Source organism: Pyrus communis, chromosome 5 (assembly GCF_963583255.1).
Source record: "Pyrus communis chromosome 5, drPyrComm1.1, whole genome shotgun sequence".
In the NCBI taxonomy this organism is placed as follows: domain Eukaryota; kingdom Viridiplantae; phylum Streptophyta; class Magnoliopsida; order Rosales; family Rosaceae; genus Pyrus; species Pyrus communis.
Window position 1 is genome coordinate 4,980,390 of NC_084807.1, and position 15,219 is coordinate 4,995,608.

The 15,219-nt window shown below is 36.0% G+C and overlaps 1 protein-coding gene across 1 annotated transcript; it reads left to right on the forward strand.

Annotated features, from left to right (window-relative positions):
* Positions 1–3,318: 3,318 nt before the first annotated feature.
* Positions 3,319–15,073, forward strand: LOC137734831 (phosphatidylinositol-3-phosphatase myotubularin-1-like). Its single transcript, XM_068474127.1, has 19 exons — positions 3,319–3,616; positions 3,745–3,825; positions 4,045–4,119; positions 5,253–5,324; positions 6,276–6,345; positions 6,707–6,756; positions 7,555–7,844; positions 7,965–8,038; positions 8,169–8,232; positions 8,468–8,533; positions 9,298–9,397; positions 9,494–9,604; positions 10,403–10,572; positions 10,671–10,755; positions 11,263–11,478; positions 12,522–12,581; positions 12,742–12,806; positions 12,957–13,236; positions 13,996–15,073. Exons 1-19 carry the CDS (start codon positions 3,572–3,574, stop codon positions 14,512–14,514), a joined length of 2,493 nt encoding a protein of 830 aa, XP_068330228.1. The 5' UTR covers positions 3,319–3,571; the 3' UTR covers positions 14,515–15,073.
* Positions 15,074–15,219: the final 146 nt, after the last annotated feature.

A 15,219-nucleotide genomic window follows, 5' to 3' on the forward strand; every position in this document is an offset into this window, starting at 1 on the left:
CAGTTCCATATGATCCCAACTACTCTCGGAGAAGCTATTCACAAAGAGGAATGAAGCATGAACATTTCCAAAACACCAAATATTTTCTTGAAATCGACCTGAGGTTATATTTCCCCAAAAGGATTTGGTATGATAGTGCAATTCTCTGGCTTTATGAAATAGTAACAAAATACATAGAGACAAGCGCAAGCATACGCGCACACAAAGGCTGTAGACGCATTGGGGTGTCGGTTTTTTGACTTGTCGGTGGTTGAGTTTGGGGTTGTGGACCTGTGGTTGAAGAAGAAGCTATTGATGGACATGACTTGCATACTTTTCGAGTTTTATTTGTAGCTTAGTTGTTGAAGCAGCGTGTTTGTGTGTTTTCCTCCTGTCAGCCTATGCGTTTCGGCTCTTCTTCTTGTTGCTGTTTTCCCCGATTTTTTTCCTTGTACGTAACTTTGGAGTCTCTTTTCGCCCCTCGTTAATGGATTTTTCGAGTTTATCAGAAGAGGATTCCCATTGATTCTCTTCCTACCTAATAATTACAGAACTTTAACGAAAAACTTTCGGTACTGTTCACTTTAACGAAAAACTAAATTTTTACATAAAAAAGTCAATCATTTACTATTCATTTTATCCTTTATTTTGTCATCATCGTTAAAACTCAAAGTTTTCAAGATTTTTTTCATTAATTTTACTTAATAACTAACTATTTAATCCACTAATATTATGACTCGACTTAAAAATAAAGTTAATTAAATATTTTAATTAATTAGGCGCATGTCAATGAAAAATCCCCAAAACTTGTATAATTGAATGTGACTGATGTTTTTGACCCTTAATAATATACTAATATCAGTCACTTAAAATCACTCTTGCGCGAAGAAACGACATTGCAGCTCCTATTTTGTGTGAATTCAAAAATTGCATTGCAGTTTCTATTTTGTTATTTTCTGCTCGTGTGGATTCAGAAATTGCATTGCGATTTTTGTTTAGAAAAATTAATAAAAAATGCTTGAAAATTTTGAGTTTTAACGATATGAACAAAATAAAAAGTAAAATGAATAATACTAGGATTGACTTTTTAGTGTAAAAATACGATTTTTCGTTAAAGTGAACAGTACCACGGGCTTTTCATTAAAACTCTCTTTTTGTTTTGGTTAATCACGTGGATGATTGACCTCCTCTTAAATACGATAAATATGAGAAAGGATGACTGTCAGTTGAAGCATATTTACTTATTTATGTTTGTTTTTAGGGCCTTTATGTGCTACAATACATGATCAGCCTATTCATAACTAGCACTAGCATATCCCACACTTGTTTGTGTGGACATTTCTTATTTTTGTTTATAAAATGGCTATAGAGAACTTGTCCTTCGTTTGCCCTCATATGCTTTGTTACTTTTGTATTGTTGTTTGGGCTCACCCGCTTTGGTAAATTAAAATTCATGAAGAGGATTTTTTTTCCTTGTAGGTAACTTTGGCTTCTCTTTTCGCCCTGGTTAATGGATTTTCCAGTTTATCAGAAGAGGATTACCACCGATTCTCCTCTTACCTAATAATTAAAGTTCTAAAAAACGCTAAACGTTAGGACGGACGTTTGGGCGGATTTATATAAATTTATTATATATCTTGTAAATAAGTGATTATTTACATTTAAAGAAAAAGCTATACTTGTATGGATAATAAAAGAATGACAAAATGCAAAAATAGAAGTAAAAGAATACACTTTATAGCACATTTAAAGGGGGAATAAGGATGTCAAATATATGTTTAGAAATCATTTAATTTTGAAAACAAAATATTTGACAAAAAAGAGAAGAAAGTATTTAATCAACAATTTAAAATAATTACATAAAAAAAGGGAGTGTGGAAACTGAGATGTATGGAAGGGAGGGAGGTGGGGCACCATTAATAACATTCAGTTTTTAAGATGCTTGATGTCCCCTCCTTTATACGTATACAAGCAAATAGGATACTAGGCGTGCCATTTTAATTGGACAATAGTTTAAAATATATTAAATATGAAAAAGTGAGACTTGATAGTGGGAAAGGGATGGTCACGTGGGGTGAGAATTGAAGAGAGAGATAAACTCAATTTTCTCTCTTCTTCTTCCTCCTCTCGTCTTTTTTCGTTGGAACTTGGAACTCAAAACCCAGAACACAGACATTGCTCTGCATTCCTCCTTCCTCACTTTGAAAATAGAAAAAGGAAGTGAAATGCCTAGACCGCCTAGGCCATCCAGTCGCCTGCTTAGGCCATCCAAACACTGCCCGGACTGTCTCGGCGCCCACCTAATCCCTTTCCTGATTTTCCTTTCGATTATAGGTTAATCGTGGCGGCTGACTGTCGTCTAACACCTAGGCACTGCCTAAGCCGATTTTTAGAACACTGCTAATAACTAACTATTTAACCCACTAATATTATGATTCGACTTAAAAATAAAGTTAATTAAATATTTTAATTAATTAGGCATCAATGAAAAAGCTCCAAAACTTCTATAATTGAATGTGAAGTGATGTTTTTGACCCTTACTAATATACTAATATCAACCACTTAGAATCACTCTCGCGCAAAAGAAACGACATTGTAGTTTCTATTTTGTGTGGATTCAAAAATTGCATTGCAGTTTCTATTTTGTTATTTCCTGCTTGTGTGGATTCAGAAACTACATTGCGATTTTTGTTTTGGTTAATCATGTGGATGATTGACCTCCTCTTAAATATGATAAATATGAGAAAGGAGGACTGTCAGTTGTTCAAGCATATTTACTTATTTATGTTTATTTTTAGGGTCTTTATGTGCAACAATACATGATCGGCCTATTCATAACTAACATTAGCATATCCCACACTTGTTTATGCGGACATTTCTTATTTTTGTTTTTAAAATGGCTAGAGAGAACGTGTCCTTCGTTTGCCCTCATATGCTTTGTTACTTTTTGTATTGTTGTTTGGGCTCACCTGTTTTGGTAAATTAAAATTCAGAATAATAATATTCATACTATGTTTTTATACCATTTTAGGTGACATCTAATATGAATAGCTATATTATTTGAAAAATTTGCAAAATCCAAGGAAAGGAAGGAGATAGATTCCTCGAATACTACAATCATCATTTAATTAATTAGTTTTTATTAATTATTAGTTTATTAAATAATAAACTAAATTTAAAATTTTAATTATGTATCTGTTCATATTAAATATCACGATGATATGAAAATGTGATATAAAAATTCGATATGAATAACATTCCTCTAAAATTCAGAAGGCGTGGTCCGCACACGAAAATAATAAATAAAATAATAATTTAATAAAATAGATCGCGTGCGAACCGCCTATTCCTTTGAAAGGCAGGTAAAGCCCTCTCCCGGTCTCCCCTCCCGTCCTGCCGATTCATTCACCAACAACAAACAACCAACAAAACAACCACGACAAAACCTCACCTCTCTATCTCTCCTATTATCTTGTCAAAAGTCAGACAGACGGCGTCGTTTCGCAGCATGGCAGCACCGTAGCACAGCTCAGGTCGATCGGCGTCTTTCGGGGAGTCGACAACTTTCAGGGACTCTTCCGAGTCCGAGAAGATGGAGGCCACCGGCAGCTGGGACGCCCTCGACTGGACCATTGAGGTCGTCTCTTCTACCTCCACTCCTAGAGTTCTTTATCTATAAGTTTTCGATTTTATTCAAATTTTGTTCCTCCGTCACTTCGGCCTTTGCTCTTAATCTTCGATTTCTGTTCAAATTTTGTTTTGCAGCCGGTTTCGCGGTCCGTTTCTCGGCCCGTTTCGCATGTGAAATTGGAGTGCTTGCTTGAAGCCGAGCAAGTCCAAGTTGAGGTACATTGAATTCTTGAATAATAAGCAGAAATACTGATTTTTCTTATACTAATAGTTTAATATTTTCGAATTCTCGGTTCATTATGCTTTAGCTGTGGAGGATTTTCTTTGTAATTAACTACAAGGACGAACAAATCAAAGATTGATGTAATGTGGCGTTTTCTGTATTAACTAATGGCATGCTTGCAAAGTTTTCTGATATTTGAAGTTTACTTTTAGGGGTCTGGAGTTGTTCTTGTTAATACGGATAAGGCAGGCACTTTGATAGTGACCAATTTTCGTCTTCTATTCCTGGTATGTGATGTGCCGTGAATTTCATTCTAAAGTTTCATTCTGTTCGTTTTATGCATGGCTCGAGTAAAGTTCATGTTTGAAGAGGAGTAATTTTGGTAACAACGTAGTTCATGTTAGTGTTGAGAAATCACGTTTAAGAATGAGAAAAATAGAACAAACTCCGGAAATCGAAAACAAATAACCAAGATAAATAACACCAAGAATTTGCGTGGTTCGGCAATATGTGCCTACATCCACAGGACAGCAACAACAATCTTTCATTATATCAATAATGAGTACAACCAATAATCTTGCGAACTCTCTAGAACTAGGAATTGACGAAAAACCTGAAAGAACAAGAACAAGAAATACACTGTCTCTTTTCTTTTCTCTCGCACACACTTTACAATATTCTCTCACTCTAATCCCTTGAGTGGTATGCAATTTATTGTTTTGCTCCCTTCTCAAAACTAGTACAATAGCCCCTTTATATAGACATAATAAGGGTCTTCTTCAATAAGGATTACTAATCCTAATTGGAATCTAGTTATGAATCCTTCTCCAATTGAGAAACTAACTCCAATTGGGAAAACAATTTAATCCTCTAAGACTATAATTCCTTATAGACGTAGGACAACTTATCATGGGCTGGAAAAAACCCAACAGTTAGTAATGTGAGTAATGTGGCAATCTACAGTGAGTTATCTTAGAAGAGTGACTTTGAAACAGATGGGCTTGGGGGAGCTTAAAATTAGATATGTCGGTGCAGACGCTGTTATATATAAGGTCTGGAATTTACACGTTGGGCAGGCTTGGGTGAGTATCTGTGCAATTGGTGTGTAGGATGAGAAGGAAGAAGGCGATGGTAGAATTGAAAAGCAAAACAATGGAGGAGAAAAACCTTCCAAGATTTGTGAATAAAAGATAAAGAAAAGGTCTTGCAGTGGATGTTGCATTTGTTAGATTTTCTGCTTGTTTATGTTACTGCTACTGAAATTTTTGGCACATAAATTGTTAGCGGTTTGAGGAATGTAAAACACATGGTAACATATTTAATCGTCTGTAATTTGATGATGGTGATAGTGTTGGTGTTGTGTGTGTCCTAATTTATCCCCAGAATAGCTAATTTGATATTCTTACTTTTGTTTTTCAAGAGTGAGGGAACTAGGAATGTTATTGCACTTGGCACGATACCGTTGGCAACAATTGAGAAGTTCACCGAAATTGTAAGTTCTAATCTCCATGTATACACTTTTATTGTTGACAAACAATTCTTGTGATAAACTCGTTTGTGGTGCTCGAATCTCAAATACATTTGTATCTATAATCTTTCTATGAGTCTTGCATCTTTGAAAGATGTAGAGATGAAATTAATTGAGGAGAGTTTACCGAGATGCCTGGTCACATATTTTTATCGTGAGTAGAGTGTTTTCATATTTATTATTACAAAGAACCGTGAGCTTGTTACTTACATGGAAAAATCATTCCGGTTCTTGACTTTCATGCATTTACTAAACATGGGTATTGGAATTATTCAAATTATGACTTCCATGAGTTAACTAACTCATATAAAATAAAATAAAAAGTGGGTTTCACGTTACAATTTGTTAAATACTAGAAAAATCAGGAATCATAACAACTACGGGGCCCTAGTTGATCCCATACTCATGCCTTCTTTCCCTTCCTCTTCATGACTTCCCCCATTCCAAGTAAGTAAACATAACATGTGTCGACATGAAATATTTGATTACAATTTTAAAATAAAAGCTCTCCTCGTTCAAGTCCTTTCCACCTCCATCAGGTCATATCCTTCATGCTTTCCCAATTCGTTATTCCACTTCTCAGGTGATCTACCAACAATACATCAGTGATCTGCCCATTTTGGTGCATGGTCTCTTTCTTTTTACACCATTTATTTCTGTAGTCCTCTTCACTTTCTTTTGAGAGAATAAATTCACTCTTTGCCATGTTTTGAGAGATGACAGAGCTTTAAGACAAATTAAGTTTCCTTGGTTTGCTTCTCTCGAGTCTAATCTAGATGGTTGAATGGACCCAACAAGAATGACAAATTTATAAATGTCTGCTAGTATTAATTTTTCAATATTGTTTTTCACCAGTTAGTGTTTTTCTTTTGGATGTGGAAATAGCCAGTTCATTGTATTTATTTGACTTTTTAGGTTGTAAAGAATCAGCCAACCCCTCGTCAATCCGAAAAGACTCCATCAAGACAGCTTCTTCAGGTCATTGGTAAGACTTGTATGAAGTACTTATGTAAATGTATATGAATTCTTTTCCTTATCATGTCAGATTTGGTATCATTCAACGATTGATTTAGGAAGAGACGTGTGGATTCTATTTTAGATCTTAACTAATTCAGTCCAGTTGCGATTTCAATAGTAGTTTATAGATTCTTGGAAATGTTTACTAAGCCATATAGAAATCCTCAAGGCTACTAAAGTATGGGTCGTCGTTGCAATAACATGCTTATCTGGCTTAGTGCTGCTAAATATTGATGGTTTTATACAGGCTAAAATTCTCCCCATTGTCTGCTTTTATTTTCTCAAACAGTTCTTGTTCACATTTCCATCCAAATATTTATACTTTGCAGGTAAAGACATGAGGACGATTGTCTTTGGGTTTCGTCCTGAAACAAGGGAGGTAAATTATTATTGTGAATACTTCTCAATACTTTTGCATTGTGGTTCACTCCAGTATATATCTTTTAAAGGTTTTGTATCTTAATATTATGATGAAAGGCTATCTATAGTTTTGCAAATGTTGTGACAAAACTGAACATCGCTCTCAAAAACCAATTTCGTCAATTTATGACCACACTTTTCTTTTTTAGGACAAATTGCACTCATAATATCCTTGAATGCTCTTCATTTCATTGAATGTTTAACTGATAGTAGTCTAGTCATCATAAATAAAGAACACTTGCAGTTTATTATAGGTGAAACCAATCTTAAAATTATGGTTAGAAGTGAATGCCAACAGTCGACACCGGGGGTGGACTATCCTTTCACCATGTCATGAAAAGTGAGGCTTTAGCTTCAGCTCTCACGAAACAGAGCAGAAGTCGAGTTGTATGTTGGGTAGTCTCATCAATACTTCGATGGAAATAAATGCAGCTAAAGCTGCAACCACAACAGCTAAACCAATTTCATTATTGTTATTAGTAGCTGCACAGGGTGAGCAGCACGTCTGGACCACATGTGTAGAATAAAGTATTATGTATATAGTACTATACAATAATAACTTGAGAGAACAAGTGATTTACATACTTGCTTTCTTGTGTCTATACTTTATGCCTATAACCTTGACGAATCTCGCTGGTGTGTCTCGAAGCATAAAAGGTTTTCAATATCATGGTGAATTCATTTTGTTGCTTCTTGCATTTAAAGTTGTGAACAGCTGTCTAACATGGGTATTTAAAACAAAACAAAAAACTTGCAGAGACATGCAATATTTGATGCATTATCAAGGTGTACAAAGCCAACAAGTCTGTGGGATCTTTATGCTTTTGTTTCTGGACCTTCCAAATTTGGTAACACCAACCCAAAGGTGCGGTTACTGAATGAGTATCTTCGGCTTCTTGGGAAAGGGTCCTCACGTGCATCTATGAATATGATTGAAGATGGGTCATTCACATTTTCTAATGATTTGTGGAGGATAAGTAGTATAAATTCCAGCTATATCATGTGCCAGAGTTATCCATTTGCCTTGATGGTTCCAAAATCCATAACGTAAGAGTTTAAGATCCATCATTTCATACTTCTGCCTTACGCTTTTCAGGTTTAATGAGTCTTACTGCATTGACTTTAGAACTATGCAACTAATAATTATTTCATGGTTGCTGACGCTAGTGATGAAGAAGTGCTTCAAGCTTCCAACTTCCGAGCAAGAGGTCGCTTGCCTGTAGTTACATGGTGTCATCCAGGTATGCAATAAGTCTCTTTGTTGCCATCTAGTCAAATCCGTTTTCTCATTTTCACCAAAAATAAGTCCTTTTGCTGCTCCTTTGGTTATACTACTCATACTTGTGTCCTAATAACTTTGACAACTTACAGAAACGGGAGCAGTTCTTGCACGGTCATCCCAACCCTTAGTTGGTCTCATGATGAATATGAGGAGGTAATATAATCCATCTTTTGAAAATGAAATCTCCTCTCATATTGCACACACACAGAGAGTAGATATACATGACTGTCAAGAGAACACCCTGAAAAGGAAAAGATATCATACATATTTAGTTGGTTTACTTTTAATTCTTGGAATTTAGAGCACCTATATATTATCATATTTTTTGCATGATTTGTTATGCAATTGGTGATGATCCACATATCCACATGTGTTGATTTGTCTGCAGTAACACAGATGAAAAGATTGTTGCTGCACTTTGCACTCAACTTGCTGGTACAACAGTTAAACAGAGGTAAGTGATAGTTTTGTTCAACTTGTTGCTTTGTTCTTTTATCTGTGTTATTTTTTCACAGTCAGTTATTTTTGTTGCATCTATTTATTAATGACTTAGTATTGCTAATGGGTCAATGTTTCAATACAAGCATTAAGAAGTGTTAATAATAAGGGCTAATTACATTTCACACCCTCCATGTTTGGGGTGATTTTCAAAATGGGCCACGAGGTTTCAATTTTCTCACATTGCCCCCCTAAGGTTTTGAAATTGTGTCAATTTACACCTTTTGTCTAATGAATTATTTGAATCATAATTAAACCGATGGCATGGTGAACATGAAACCCGTAATTGCTATGACATTTAAGCCACATTTGCATCATATTGACTAAAAAACTCATCAACTTAATGGATATTTAGACGTTCAAATATCCAGGAAAGGTGTAAATTGATACAATTTCAAAACCTATGGGGCAATGTGAGAAAATTGAAACCTAAAGGTCCATTTTAAAAATCATCTCAAACCTTGATGGTGTAAAATGTAGTTAACCCTAATAATAATTATAATAACAGTAAAAAAAAAAGAATATTCCCTTTAATAGGTGGTTAAACAGTCTATGTCCTTGATGCTTACTCTTGTCATTTATTTCTTATTCCAAATTTTTTTTATGCTTATGATAGTTTACGGTTTAACAAGTGGATGTTGTGTTAATCATTTTTCTGATAATTTAGTTAGGTTATATCGTTCCAGAACATTTATATCTTCTGAAATGATTGATTTCCAGGAAGTTATATATAGCCGATGCAAGGCCTCGAAAAAATGCTCTAGCTAATGGTGCTATGGGAGGTGGCTCTGAGTCATCTTCACATTATTCTCAATCTGAGGTATCTCTAACTTTTGGATTTTTTATTTATGCATCTTTGGCTGTGTAATATCATAATTATGTAACTTCCTATTTCTTTTCTTTTGGGGTTTATCAGATAGTTTTCTTTGGGATAGACAACATACATGCAATGAGAGAGAGCTTTGCCAGACTCAGAGACTATTTAGACACTCATGGTGCTTCATCGGATGGAAGGTCATCTTTCTTGGTTAGTCTAGCTATCTTATGAATATCTGGGTTCTTTATCCGTGTTAAATTGTGGTTCTAAGTATTTTTTTAATTTTTTTTTTTTATTCTGATGGCTATAAAGTATGCTGTATTTATTGATAATAGCTGCATGTTTTTTTGTTCAAAGATAAAAGTTACTCTTAGTGGTTGGTAGAGTCAGGATGTGAGAGCGCAATATGTGTGTGTGTAGTACTCGAAAAATACTTCCATGAATAAAAGTGAACATTACTACACAGGGCACATGTTGTGTACGCGGAAACAGAGCAAAAAGGGTCTAACATTGCATGAATGAAAACTAAAAGGCGCCACACTGATCTATAAAGCCTCAGGTCTACAAGTGAAGGCTATATATTTATTCCCTAGAAGTAAGATTTTTAAACTCTGCAACATGTATGGTTTTTAGTTGTCACCAAAGGGGAGTTATTTATATACAAGGGTTTCAATTCCAAAAGTAGCTGGATTATTTCTGAAAGTGAATGGAAGTTTGGTGATCTCAAAGGTTGTGAACCTGCGGCCCCATGTGTCCAAAGTGTCTTTGTTAACTGATCTTGAGCCTTGCTAAGAAGCATGGTTAAAATGTGAATATTTGTCGTTTGAGAAGAAAATATTTAATTAAATATTAATATTGTTGAAAGTATTTACAATGAAAAAAAAAGAGGAAAAGAGGAAGGGAAGATCAAGTTTGTTATGGTCTTTTTTTCTCAATTTAATAAATGAAAACTGTTGTGTTTGATGTGGGAGAGAAGAATACACGTTTTATACTTTTTAATATTAACAGAGACATGGTGGATGGACGTGGGGTGGAGGTAACCTAAGCAGTATGTCTGCTTCAGTGTCAACACTGGGGGACAGTGGTTGGTTAATACATGTTCAAAGTGTCTTGGCTGGTTCTGCTTGGATTGCTGCTCGTGTTGCTTTGGAGTCGGCATCAGTGCTTGTACATTGTAGGTAAGGTCTACTATACCTGTACTTCATCAAACTGGCATGATGGTTCAGTTTTTCCATTTTTGATGTTTTAACCTCTAATTTGCAATTCTTTTGTTAAGTGATGGATGGGACAGAACCACTCAGCTGATTTCACTTGCCAATTTGTTGCTTGATCCATACTATCGGACTTTAACTGGGTTTCAGGTATTTGCTGGACATACTTGGAAAAATGTCCTGATTTATGATGCTAGTTTTTCTTAGATTTCATGGGTAAAAACCCCTATAAGATAAACTCATTTATGTTACAAGGTGCATTCCTTCTTTTGCTCTGTGGGCCATTCTTCTGCAGTTTTGACGCTGGAGTGTCTATTGCATTTCTTCTTTTGTTCTGTGGGGTTGTCGTCCTTGTGTCTAACTGTCTAGGACTCTTATAATTCTTTATGTAATAGGTGAGGGGCCCATTTGTAGAAGGCAATCAGACCACACTCAGACATTTTTTTTGTTCTCGCTTGATTTTGCTTAGACACAAGAATGACTTGAACTGTTTAAGTTTTAATATGGTAATGTTTCAAAAATTGAAACGTTGCGTTCCTTTTTTAAAGATTCCCGAAACCTAGGGTGTATATTGTATGTAGATATTTAAAAATATTACAGAGTTTGCATTTTTTATTTTGAAGTCAATATAAAACTTAATTATGTGCTTTGATGCAGGCACTGATTGAGAAAGATTGGTTAGCATTTGGTCACCCCTTTGCAGATCGAGTTGGCATGCCAGCTGTAACGGGAAGTGGCAACACGCCTTCTGAACTGACAAGGCAGGCCTCTGCTCCAGTTCTCCAGTCATCACCCAGTCGCCATTCATCAGTGTCTCAAGCGCCCACTTCTCATGCACAGAATTCAAATGACTATTCTCCCATATTTCTGCAGGTACACTTTGTTATTTTGGTACATTATTACTGCGTTAAATTTCAACTCACTATTCTTGTACTTGTAGAATCTAAACCCAAAAGGAACTCATTCATCATATTAACATATATCAATTGATCCACACAAGTAGAACACAATAAAATTAAGGATATATGGTCAAGTCTCATGTTGGCGTCATCATCTTCATCTTCCTCAATCACAAATCTTTATTTGTCGAACCAGGGACAGGGAAAGCGTTTTGGTTGTTTAAACTTTTTTTTTTTTTTGAAAACTCCATTGCCCCGACCTTTTTGAAAATACAAATGTCAAAATAGGTTCTTGTGGTTTAAGCAATTTTTCTCATGTGATTTACTTCTAAACAAATTTTAGTTAAATGTTCAACTTTCATCATTTTGTGTAACTTGGAAACCACATGTGGGTCATGTATATGGGCATTATAGTATTTTTATATCCAATCCCACATAATCATCTGGAACCACGATAGTTTCACTCCACATAAACCCAAAAAAATCTTTGTTTCAAGTCTCTAGTTTACCCAAAAAGTTGTTTCAGATACCAACTTATCAAGTGAGATTGTATACAGAAAAATTATAATGCTCTTGCATGTGAACGTGAAGTTATATGAATTGACGAAAACTGAACAATTGACCAAAATTGGTTTTTTAAATAAATCATAAGGGAAAATTGACACAATTGGAACCAAGGTAGTTGTTAAAGTAATAGTTCTCATAAACCACAAGGACCATTTGTGACTTTTGGCCTTTTCAAAAATAGTCAATCTTTCTGACCCCATTTTTTAAGGGAAGTTGCAAAAAGATCCAAATTGTATCCTTGAATGTATCCAGTCAACTTCCAATTTTCGGTCAGCGGTTCACTCTAGTCAACTTCCAATTTTCTGTCAAGTTTGTCCTTTCCACCTGAAATGATGCCAAGTGTTTAATTTTGAGGAATGGTCTGAGATTGCAATTGAGAGCAATTGCAGCAGAACTGTGTTTTTTTCCTTCCACAGTGTAAGTCACTAATCCTAGGCTTTTCTGATGCAGTGGGTTGATTGTGTTTCACAATTGTTACGGATGTATCCTTTTGCTTTTGAGTTTTCTTCGGTATGTATCCTTCTTTCATAAGTGCACTCATTTCTCTTTTTGATGAAGCTGCTCACAAATGCAGTTCAATTTGTCACCGAACAACTTTATTTGTTTTTCTAATGTTTCTTTGGGTCAGGTAACAATAGTTCATTAAATTTTCCACTATTTTGTGATCTAGGCATTTCTGGTGGATCTATTGGACTCTGTTCTATCGTGTCGCTTTGGAAACTTCTTATGTAATAGGTAAGAAATTTGATATAGCATGTTTCGCATCTCCTCTCGAAAAACAAGTGGCTCATGGAAAATTGTGCTCAATTTGATTGAATAGTTGACCCAGAAACTTCGATGTAAACTATTATTCAATACTTCTTCCTGATTGCTCATGTATTTCAGTGAAAGGGAGAGGCAGCAATGTGGTGTACCCGATGCTTGTGGATGCATGTGGGCATATTTTGCTGATTTACGTGCTTCGCAGGGAAGTTCTCATGTGCACTATAACTACTTTTATGATCCCTTGAAACACGGTGGTCCACTGTTACCTCCAGCAGCAGCTTTAGCACCAACTCTTTGGCCCCAATTCCATCTTCGTTGGGCTTGTCCCTTAGAGGCTCAAGTTGGAGGGGTTGAAGCTCAATTTAGGCAAATGGATGTCAAGTTCTCTGAACTACAAAAGGTAATAATACTTACTTCTGGGTTCTAAATCTTTCATCTGAATAGTCTTTCTAGCTTTTTTCTTTTTAACCTGTTTTTTTCAAGAGGGCGAGTTCTTGATCTTGCCCTACAGCTCGCAAATGCGTCATGTTGGTTACGTCGTCTTTTAGGTTGTCTAATATTTTCATGTACTAGAAACTCAAGAATAAGGCCCTTTTTGGTCTCTAGGAAAACTGAAAAACCAACTGAATCAAGATCCTAGCTAAACTGGAGCAAGAATGCATACAAACTGGATTAGGAAATGAAAACAAAAAAAACAATTTGAAACATTTGTGTTCAATCTTTTATTTATAATCTCTATTCAGTTGCTATTGCTCACGGTGTCAGCCAAAACTTTATACTGTAGGTTGCTATTTATTGCTTGGATTGTAGGTCAATTATTTGGTAAATAAACCTGAGTATAATACGTACTTGTGTCAAGCAGGTCCTTTTAAGGCCAACCAAAAGAAAACAACTGCTTGTTTCTGTTTTTGGTTGCAAGTTGTGTTGGCTAGTTGTATTACCACCCCTAATTCACGCTGACCCCATTAAATAAGGATACAACGAGGGGTTGGTATATTCGATAAATTTTTGCTTATTGACAAGCTTAATATGTTTGTGGAAGATGGTGGTTTATGTTGCTTACATCTCTGATCTTTTGTTTCCCAAACTTAAATGGCATATTACATTCGCTTATGTGACTATAACATTTTACGTCGGTTATGTCAAAAACTCCTTACAGGAAAAAGAAATGGCAGAAAGGAAAGCTAAAGAAATCGCCACCTTAATGGAATCATTAACTGCAGAATTGCAAAATGAGAAGCAAGTCAGCAGCTCAGCTAGGCAGATGGCCAAGAGGGCAAGCAGGGAAAGTGACGCCATAAAGCGAGCCGTACAGTCACTGGGATGCAAGGTCCACTTTTCAAACAGTGGAGATTGCGCCGTTGACATCGAAAGCAGCCAATTTGCATCTTCGCAGAAATTACCTTATTATTTAAAAAGAGAAGCGGATGGCACCATGCAGCGGGATGAGAAATCAGACCTCTCTTTTTCAATCACAGTTATGGCAGATGACGATGCTTCCATCAACCCAATTGGCCGAGTATGTGAAACGTTATGCCCGTTAGGCATGCGAGATGGGGGCTGCCGGTGGCCACATGCTGGTTGTGCTCAGTTGGGTAGCCAGTTTCTCGGACTAAAGGCTAACTACGAGGCATTTGATAAACTTTCTATTTATGATAGCTATTTCCAGCCAAAATAGTACCATATAAATTTGGAGCTTTCTTGGAGGTACCAAGAAAGCTTTCTTGGAGCTTTCTTGGAGTATTCCGGTGAATACCACGGAGAAGTCGCCCCCTTCCGGCGAATACCATGACGGTGAATCCGTCATCAGCAGTCTCCAAGAATTTTCAAGCTCAACCATACACAACCACCCTGTATTTCAAGCTCAAAATTTGAGCCCTAATTCTCATAAATAAAAAGAATTTCCCGATTCAACAGCATAGATACATAAATTTACAGCCAAGAGTTTGAAAACGGAATTGGAAGATTTATGAATTTCACGCCTTCTGACAACGAACAGAGAGATCGGCGAGCCCTGAGAATTAGGGATTTAGGGCTGACGGAGGAGCGAAACTACTCGTTCATGAATCACGACCCGGAGGCGCTCTGTGCTCTTTATGACGGATGCTCTCTGTCCAACTAATTTCATATCTGAACGATGAAAGAGAAATGAGAGCTCGTTCGAAATTTTGAAAAATTCATTGATCAACACTGTTCACCAGCCTGTTGAAGTTATAAGCCGGTTTTTTAAAGCTTCTTGCTGCTTCGGGTTTTCAACTTTTTTTTTAGCCAAAACTCTGAAAAATAGTTGCTTACCCGTTTTACCAAACATAAAATTTCCCCAGCTTTTTATGGTCAGTGCTTTTATTTTTTATTTTTTATTTTTTTTTAAGCTGTACCAAAC